The sequence below is a fragment of the Orycteropus afer genome, unplaced genomic scaffold (genome assembly GCF_000298275.1).
Source record: "Orycteropus afer afer isolate SDZICR_OR568_19922 unplaced genomic scaffold, OryAfe1.0 scaffold00122, whole genome shotgun sequence".
In the NCBI taxonomy this organism is placed as follows: Eukaryota; Metazoa; Chordata; class Mammalia; order Tubulidentata; family Orycteropodidae; genus Orycteropus; species Orycteropus afer.
In genome coordinates this window covers 8067433-8077890 of record NW_006921709.1, presented here as the reverse complement: position 1 = coordinate 8077890, position 10458 = coordinate 8067433, and the positions used below count along the sequence as shown (strand labels likewise).

The 10458-nt window shown below is 37.9% G+C and overlaps 1 protein-coding gene across 1 annotated transcript in view; it reads left to right on the top strand.

The window, feature by feature from the left end:
- Positions 1 to 10458, top strand: part of MTREX (Mtr4 exosome RNA helicase) — a 158440-nt gene that overhangs the window by 98640 nt on the left and 49342 nt on the right. Inside the window, exons 20-22 of the mRNA XM_007944182.2 lie at positions 1538 to 1648; positions 2605 to 2793; positions 6390 to 6553. Of these exons, the coding sequence (XP_007942373.1) occupies positions 1538 to 1648; positions 2605 to 2793; positions 6390 to 6553 (464 nt within the window). The remainder of the gene's footprint in view (positions 1 to 1537; positions 1649 to 2604; positions 2794 to 6389; positions 6554 to 10458) is intronic.

Here is a 10458-nt window from a genome sequence, read left to right as displayed (position 1 = left end):
TTCGGTCACTGGTGTTCAATGCATCAAATCTATTCTTTAGATGATCTCTAAATTCAGGAGGGATATATTCAAGATCATATTTTGGCTCTCGTGGACCCCAATTGTGTTTCCGAGGTGGTAAATCTTTATGGAAATAGATTGCCCTATCTTCCTTACATGGGGCGGCTAGTGGGTTTGAACTGTCAACCTTTTGGTTAGCAGTCAAATGCCGTAGGCACTGTGCTTTCAGAGCTCCATTTGGACCTACCAGTTGCCATAATGTCCGTTCTGACTCAGTAGCTCCATGTGTGTCAAGAGTAGAACTATGCGCCATAGGATTCTCAGTGTCTGATTTTTGGAAATAGATTGCCAAGCTTTTCTTCTGAGGCACTTCTGAGTAGATGCTATCCTTTTGATTAGCTGCCAAGAGCACCGTAATTGTTTACAGCACCCAGGGACTCCGGTGAGTGGACATAGATTCCCTTAAATATGTGGAACCAATAAGTCTCCCTGTCTTTTCCTGAGGTTCTCTGTTTGTACTCTGGAACATGTCTTTAGCATTTAGCCAGACGGTTGACTTCTTCCCCTTAGCTTTCACTTCCTACCGGCACATAGTCTCAAATTAAGCAGGGGTGTGAATTTATAGCCTTCTCACATATTTCCTGTGTATGCACACAGCCCTGTATATTTGCATAGCCTTGTAGATTCCCAGGGATATGTTGGAGTTTTTAAAATACTGTTAATTGCTGTCACTTTGGCTGTAACTCATGGCGACCCCGTGTGTGATAAAATAAAATGTTGCCTGATCCTGTGCCATCTTTGTGACCGTTTTTCTGTTGAGTCCACTGTCACGACCATTGTTTCTCAGTCTCATTAAGGATTTCCCTCACCTTTACTCTCTAGTTTACCAAATAGGAAGTCCTTTCTGATGACACATCCAAAGTTAGCAAGTTAAAATGTTGAACAATAGTCTGTGGTCCATAGGGTATTTATTGGCTAATTTTTGGAAGTAGATTGCCAGGCCTTTCTTCCTAGTCTATTTTATGCCAGAAGCTCTGCTAAAGCCTACCTACTATAGGTAACCCCACTAGTATTTGAAATAGTGGTGGTATATAAGCCACCACAGCATGACGTAGTGCCACATATTGTAAACGCAGCTTCCTTTTAAGGATCCTTAAACTTAGAAATGGCAATGTCCTTTTTTTTCTAATTGTGATTTGGGTGAAAGTTTACGGAGCAAATTCACTTACCATGCAGCAGCTCACATACGCTTTGTCTCATGACATTGACTACAATTTCCCACAATGCAACAGCTCCCCCTCCACATCCTCCCCATAGTTAGTTAGCTCTTCCCTGTGTTCTTCCCTCCCATCTACTGCTGTTCCCCGAGCTGTCTTCCTGTGCATACACAGCCCTTCTATTCTCCCATGATTAATCTCTCCAAGGAGTGGATCTGTCTAATGTAAACATTCAGCTCATATGCCTGTCTTTTGTTTGGCTGGAACTAGAAATAGCAGTATACTTTTAATTGTAATTTTATGTAACTTTTTATTGGTAGGTTGTTCCAGTTTTGGTGCATCTCCTCGCTGCTATCAGCAGTGTTAGGCTTTACATTCCTAAAGATCTTCGACCAGTGGACAATAGGCAGAGTGTTTTAAAATCAATACAGGTATGTGTGTTACTTTATAAATTATATGTAAATAGTAGGGTTTATAAAGAGATATCTGAAATGCTTTTAAATACATTTTTCTTTTCCATTCAGAAATACTTAACAGTATTTATAAACTTTACCAATAGTGGCAGTCCTTTTTAATAAAAATAGTGTTAGCAGATCTACATGTTAATTGCCCTCTCTTTGAAGATACTGATAAAGTAAGTTAATAAAGGGGGATTCAACAAAGGAAACCATGGACTATTTATTTTCACTATTATATGCTAAATATGTTTGTTCTATTATGAATGAAAATAAGTATTAAAAAAAACAAAAAAGGCACTTTTAAGACATCAGTCTCTTGACACAGCTTACATTATTCCCATTGTTCACATGTCTTTGAACCCTTGAATTCACGTTACTTTATTCTTAATGTGCTCCTCCACTCTCTATCCAACTATCTACCCCTACTTTTAAGGCCTATCCAAGACCTAAAAATGTCCCTAGAGGATACCAGCTTATAAGTGAGCTGAATTCACATGCCCAAATAGTTAGTCATACATACATTTTTTAAAAATGAGAGATAAGGACCCTTAAAAAAGTTTCTGTCTTTAGACTCAGTATTGCCTTCCCTAGGAATGTGTTCCAAGGAAATAATCTGAACTCTGGAAACAATTTACACAGGAGTTGTAGTGAAGGAAAAAAGTTACAGGGACCTAAATATGCAATAATGGGTTTACCAGTAAGTTGTGCCATATCCAGAACTATTGAAATATATAATATACTAGTTTTATTAGTATACGTCTCTATATCAGTAAATCATAGCATAGTCATTATAAAAAAAGTTTTAAAGATAAATGGCAGAAAGAAAAAAAAATAATAAAAAACAGTTTTGTGTCCATGTATGTAGAAAGAAAATACTTGTTTAGGTTAATCTACTAGATGAAAAATGAATTTTAAATACTTTATTTCAGGAAGTTCAGAAACGTTTTCCTGATGGTGTTCCCTTACTAGACCCCATTGATGATATGGGTATTCAAGATCAAGGATTGAAAAAAGTCATCCAGAAAGTAGAGGCTTTTGAGCATCGAATGTATTCTCATCCACTTCACAATGATCCAAATTTGGAAACTGTGTATACACTTTGTGAAAAAAAAGCACAGGTATGGCAGAACTTTAGTTTTTCTTGTGAAATTCTGTATCTATCTCACTAAATAAGCAAGGATTTATTTTATTTTTCTGTTGGTTTCTTGAGCTAAAACAGGAAAATGCATAGCTGTCTTTTTTAGTAAATGGTCAGCTCTAAAATTTCTTGAGAATAAAGCGAGATGAAGCTCATTTTATTGAATTTTGGTATTTGATGTATGTTCTTATATAGTATTCTTTCCCTTTTTATTGAGATATAATTCACATAGCATAGACTTTATCCTTTCAAAGTATGCAATTCATTAATTTTCAGTATATTCAGAATTGTGCAACTATAATCTAATTCCAGAACATTGTCATCAGTCCAGAAAGAAACCCTGTACCCATTCGCAGTCACACCCCTACCCATTAGCAGTCACACCCCCTTCTTCCCTTAACCCCTGACAACTACTAATCTACTTCCTCTATGGATTTGTCTGCGAGCTCTGGTGGCGTAGTGCCTAAGGCACTTGACGGCTAACCAAAAGGCTGGTGGTTCAAAGCCACCAGCCACTCTTCAGAAGGAAGGTTGGCCAATCTACTTCCCTATTGATACCGCCTTGGAAATCCAAGGAGGGTCGCTATGAGTTGGATCTGACTCTATGGCACATAATAACAGCAACAGGGATTTGTCTGTTCTAGACATTTCATATAAAAGGAGTCATATAATGCATGGTGGCCTTTTTTGTGTGGCTTCTTTAATTTAGCATGATTTCAGGGGTCATTCTTTTTGTCATATCCCTTTGTATGGCCATGTAATCTGTTATATGGATGTACCACCACATTTACTTACTCATCAATTAAAGGACATATGAATTGTTTCCACTTTTTGACTATTATGAATAATGCTAATATGAACATTTTATGTGATGATTTTCATGTGGACATTTGTTTTCAGTTCTCTTGTGTATGACACTTGTTTTTTCTGTCTCATAAACTAGACTCTTTAGTGTAAGATATTTCAAGTTTGTACTCTTATATATCTCATTATGTTCTATCTTCACAAACTAGATGCCCAATGTATGTTGAATAAATAAATGAATAGAAACTCCTTCAGTTTAATAGAGCAATGTGTTTATAGTTTCAAAGCACTATTCATCCCTGCCAAGATTTTGTGAACTAATATTGAGATCTGGAGTATTAGACTCTCTCCTATTAACTTGTAAGCTGTCTATACTACTAAGGACTTAGTACTCTGTTATGCTCTGCTTATATGGGCACTCTCTGAGCCTTAGAAAACATAACTTTTTTCTGATAGAACTCAGAAGTCATCATGCATAGGGGTGGAGTTGCTTTGCTTCTTGTCCTCATAGTGTTATGGCATCTGTTTATAGCAATATAAATAGATACATAGAGGTTGCATTCCAGGGTCTGATAACCTGGGCTCTTCCTTATTCCTCACTAACTCCCTGATCATGGCAATTTAGTGTGCCTCAATTTTCTGCAATCTTTCAAATGCAGATTTAATAATGGTTCCTATCTAATAGGGTTGCTATGGCAATGATTGAAATAATACATTAGAATAATTGAAAAAGCATAAGAAGTAGGTTACTTGTTGTTAGTTGTCGTCAAGTTGGCTATGACTCATAATGTCTCTATATGTACAAGAGAATGAAACACTGCCCAGTCCTATGCCAGCCTCAGAACCCTTGCTATACCTCAGCCCATCATTGCAGCCATGTGTCAGTCCATCTCGTTGAGGGCCTTCCCCTTTTTCGTTAACCCTCCATTAACCCTCCACTTTACCAAGCATGAATCCCTCTACAGAGAATGGTCCCTTCTTACAACACGACCGAAGTTGGTGAGACAAAATCTAGCCGTTCTCACTTCAAGGTGCATTCCGGCTGCACTTTTTCCAGGACAGATTTGTTAGTTCTTCTGGCAGTCCATGGTACTTTCAGTATTCTTCACCAATACCACAACTTAAAAGCATCAACTCTTCTTCTTTCTCCTTATTCGTTGTCCAGCTTTCACGTGTGTAATGAGGTGATTGAAACTGCCATGGCTTGGGTTAGGTGCACCTTAGTCTTCAAAGAAACATCTTTGCTCTTCAGCACTTTAAAGAGGTCTTTCGTGGTACATTTGCCCAGTGCAGTATCTCATTTGATGTCTTGACTGCTGCTTCCATTGGTGTTGATTGTGGAACCAAGTAATATGAAATCTTTGACAATTTCAGTCTTTTCTTCATTTATCATGATACTGCTTATTGGTCCAGTTGTGAAGATTTTTGTTTATGTTGAGGTCTAATCCATACTGCAGACTGTAGTCTTTAATCTTCATCAGTAAGTGTTTCAAGTCATCCTCACTCTCAGAAAGCAAAGTTGTATTGTCTGCATATTGCAGATTGTTAATGAGTCTTCCACTAATACTGATGCCATATACGTTTAAAAAAACAAAACAAAACTATACTGTCAAGTCGGATCTGACTCATAGAGACCCTCCTTGGGTTTCCAAGGCAGTATCACTACGGAAGTAGATTGCCCAACCTTCCTTCTGAGGAGTAGCTGGTGGGTTTGAACTTCCAGCTTTCTGGTTGGCAGTTGACATGCCTTAGGCACTATGCCACCACAGCTTTCATAGTAGTAAGCTGTTAATGATCAGTTGGCATTGTTATTAAAATGACCAATATCATTGCTTTTATCATACCTCCTCAGTTAAAGCTTAATGAATCCTCTACCAAATTCTAAAGTCTTTGAACTTCAGCATTTGAATCCCTAAACTTTTCTTTCTGTTAGTGTTTTCTGAATGTCAAGCCTCTGGTTCTGGATCCCAGTGTTTTCTTGCTCTTGTACTACCATACTCTTCTTACAGTTGTAAAGTATGTAATATTTATGAAATCCGTTTTGGAGCTCACCCATTCTAAAGTGTGACCTCAGAATACATTTACATTTTAAGTTTTTTTTCTTTCTATAGAGTTAAGGCCTTTTCTCCTTGCTAAAACCATTTCCAGTTCAGGCCCATTTGTAATGTAATTTGAAGACAAAAAAAGGAAGATTTTTTAGGGCATCATAAGGGAAATACAGGTAGTTGAGAAATAAGATTCATATACTGTCATCTTTCCTTTTCTTGTTCTCTAAACTAACCCCTTGTTTCCGTATAGATGAAAACATAGAGCTGATGAGACTTACACTTTTAGGACCATGATTACTAGTATAGTGAGTGCTCCCTCTTGGGAGGGCTCATTCTAATTCACCACTGACTTTAACAACTCCTGGTATCTCCTGGCTCTGTCTCACAATTTTCAAATGAACATTTTATATTTTCCATATATTTAACACTTTAGCTACTATTTAATAAGTTTTCTGAGACTTCATTTCCCTTGAGCCCTAAGAAACTCATGTATTTCCCTTTTCTAGAATTGAAGCATATACAGAGAAGTGTGTTCAAACTCACTGCCGTTGAGTCAGATCTGATTCATAGTGACTCCTACCCCTCCTTGGGTTTCTGAGGTGGTATCAGTATGGAAGTAGATAGTGTTAGATGTCCTTATAAAATAGTGTTGTTTTATGAGTATATCACATTTTACATTGTTCACTTTATTGTTGAACTTCCTTTATAATTTTATATGCCTTAGATTGCAATAGATATCAAATCTGCAAAGCGAGAACTGAAGAAAGCAAGAACTGTTCTACAAATGGATGAACTCAAATGTCGCAAACGAGTTTTAAGAAGATTGGGATTTGCTACTTCTTCTGATGTCATAGAGATGAAAGGACGAGTGGCTTGTGAAATAAGCAGGTAAAACCTGGTTGTTCCTATAGAAAGTGGATTTTAATATGTAATGCTATTTGGGGCTGTTGATCTCTTGGGAGAAAAAAGAGTTGCCTAAAAAGTACAGTTTTTATAGTACCTTCCATGTCAAATCATATTTAGACTATGAAATTGATAAATAAGAAAAGGAGAGTAACAAAACCTCTTGGATCCCACTCCTTGTTATAAACACTTAGCATTTTGGTGTATTTCCTTTAGGTCTTTTTTTAATACATCATGGGATTTTTATGTAGTTTTCATCTTATTTATACATAATTTTGTGTGTGTGCGTGTTTGTGTATAACAATTACGAACATTTTTTCTCCTGGAAACTTAATCTAATAAACATTATCCTTTTATATATATGGTAGATTTTATTGAAGGCTTAGGATAACAATAGCTTATTACAACAAAGCATACTATAGGCTATAGCTTAAAATTGGGTATTAGAAGGCAATGTTAGTTCTGATTATATTACAAATGTGACCCTAAAACTAGGTGGCTTAAAACAGCAATAATCATTTTATTCTCTTTCATGGTTTCTGTGGGTCAGGAACCCAAGAAGGGTTTGGTAGGACACTGGTAGTTCAGGATTCCATGTGGTTGCTGACAGATAGGTGGTTGAATGAAATAGCAGGAGCAGCTGGGAGATATTTGGGTCTTTTCCACTCCGTCTCCTACTTTCCTTCTCTCTGCCTCCTCTTCCCCTTTCTCTCAGAACTTCTTCATGTATTCTCTCTCTGGGGGCTAGTGTGGGTTTATTTACAGTTTGGCAGCCTCACATGGTTAGACTGCTTACCTGGAGGCTCAGGGCTGTAGGATGATTGTGTTCTAGCAGACTAAGGGGAAAGTTGCATTTCTTTTCTAACCTAGCCTCCTCATCTATATCCTAGCTTTGGGTGTCATATAGCATGATTTCCACCATGTTCTTTTGATTATGAGTGAGTCATAAACCCACCCATATTCAAGTGGAGGAAATTGAGACTCCACTTTTTGTTGAGAAAGTGTTTGCTGTCTAATAGAATTTTGTGCAGTGGTGGAAGTATTCTGTATCTCTGCACTGTTCTCTGCATTGGCCAGTAGCCATATTTGGCTGTTAAGCACTTGAAATGAAGCTAGTGAGACAAAGGAGTTGAATTTTAAATTGCATTTAATTGTAATTGCCACATGTGGACAGGATATCAGTATAGATATTTCTGTGCAGTTCCAGAAAACCATGTGGAATAGGACATGTTATTGTGGTCATCTTTAGAAAATATAATTCATGACACTGTCCTCAAAATTCTTCAGTTTTTTTCCCTACTGTGGAAAGTATTTCCTGGCTTAGAACCTTGCTTGCCTGTTCCTTCCTTACTTGTAAGTCACAAACTGATGGCCCATGAACAATATTCACCTTGAAGATATCTTATTTTGCTCTACAGCAGTGACCATTGTCACAATGGAATGAAATGGCAAAATGCATTTTGAAACAGTTTTGTCAGCATGACACTGAATGGAGGGGATCCTTTGTGAATGGTTTTAGACATTCCTGGTGAAGACTTACATAGTTCTGATTACATCCAGATATGATTAACCCAGATGTCTGCAGAGGCCAGGAGGAGACTGGTGAAGTGGGTAACTGATGGCCACTAATACAGGGCAGCCACTATTCAGCTCCAACTAGTTGTTATCCCTGGGAAGTACAATATCAGATTTGCCATTGAAGCCTAAAATCCAGAATTTAATGTGGAATCTCTTCAATTTTAAATGTACACAAATTAATTCAGAATTAATTTTTAAATCACTGTGCTGGCCAAATAAGACATTTCTTTAAGCTAGATATGTCACACATGCTTCTAGTTTTCGTACAACCTGTATCATACTTTAGCTTTCCTACTTTGTAATTGAAGAAACTTAGGCAGCGTAACGTTAACAATTTACCTAGAATTAAATGTAGACTAGAACACTGAAGGAGCTCTGGTAGCATAGTACCTAAGGCACTTGAGTGCTAACCAGAATGCTGGCGGTTCAAACCCACCAGCCACTCCTCGGAAGGAAGGTTGGCCAATCTACTTCCGTAGTGATACCACCTTGGAAACCCAAGGAGGGGTCGCTATGAGTCAGGGCCGACTTGACGGCACATAATAACAACTAACAACAAAAACAGAACACTGAACCTCAATATAAAGAAAACAAATTCTCACAACTGGTCCAATAAACAGCTTCATGATAAATGAAGAAAAGACTGAAGTTGTCAAGAACTTCATGTTACTTGGTTCTCCAATCAACACTAATGGAAGCAGCAGTCAAGACATCAGATGATGTATTGTTGGGAAAATCTGCTACAAAAGACCTCTTTCAAGTGATGAAGAGCAAACATGTCTCCTTGAAGGCTGAGGTGTGCCTAACCCAAGCCATGGTGATTTCAGTCACCTCTTATGCATGTGAGAGCTGAACAGTGAATAAGGAAGACCAAAGAAGAGTTTATGCTTTTGAGTTGTGGGGTTGGAGAAGAATGCTGAGAGTACCATGGTCAGCTAGAAGGACTAACAGATTTGTCCTGTAAGAAGTGCACTCAGAATGCTCCTTGGAAGCGAGAGTGCCAGACTTCATCTCACCTACTTTGGCCATGTTGTCATGAACCATTCCCTGGAGAGGGATATCATGCATAGTAAAGTGGAGGGTCAATGAAGAAGGGGAAGGCCCTCAACGAGATGGATAAACACAGTGGCTGCATGATGGCTTCATGTATAGCAAGGATTGTGAGGCTGGCACAGGACAGAGCAGTGTTTCGTTCTGCTATGCATAGGGTCGCTATGAGTCGGAAACAACTTGAGCACTTAGCAACAACAGCAAGAACACTGATGTACTGATTTATGTGTCAAAAATTATTTTTACTGGAATTACTACATGTTGTCTAATAATTAACATGGAAATTAACTTCTTTTAAGTATGTGCATTGAGTCTAGCCTTGAAAATATGGGTATTGATTTTATTTTAAGAAACTTTTTGTTTATAAAGATAACAGTATCACATTTTAAAGTACATTGGCTTACCCCCAAAATTTGCTTCTCCCTCTGGACCCTATCTTGGTGAGTGAGATCCAGCCCTTAAAGTCAGAAACTTGGAAGTCATCCTAGACTCTTCTCCTCCTTTATGTTCTCCAACATTTTTCTCTATACCCATGCCCTTTAAGCACTCCCGTTGACTAATGTGCATTCCTCATAATTTCTTGCCTAAGTGGCTGAATTAGCCCCCTTAACTCTTTGTTATTTCCTGTCTTAAATTTCTACAACCCATCCTTACATTGCTTTCAGAGTAATCTTTCCAGAGCACAAATCCTATCATGTCATTCTTTTGGTCAAATTCCTTCAGTGATTTCCTATTCTTTGAGAATAAGACCCACTGCTGTCAAATCTGTTCTGACTTATAACAACCCTATAGGACAGAGTAGAAGTGCCACATAGGGTTTCCAGGGTTGTAAATCTTTATGGAAGCAGACTACCTCATTTTTCTCCCACAGAGAGGTTGGTGGGTTCTAACTCCTGATCTTTCGATTAACAGCCAATCACAAAAACACTGCAACCTCCATGCCTCCATTTAGAATGAATATCATTATTTAGTATATTTTTGTCCTTACTTCTATCTCTGTCCTGCATAATTTTTTCCAAAATCCTCTGGAAAGCAATCTCTGACTTTCTAATTTTAGTCTCCTCAACATTTTTTTTTTTTTTTTTTTTTTTGGCCTATCACCCTGTACAGACCTCTGTCAAAGCACTCTGTTAGATCACTGTTGTGATTATTCATTTACTTTTCTGCCTCCTGTATTAGAATATAAACCAAAAACCCAATTCACTGCTGTTGAGTCGGATCCAACTTATAGCGACCCCTACTTGGGTTTCTGAGGCAGTATC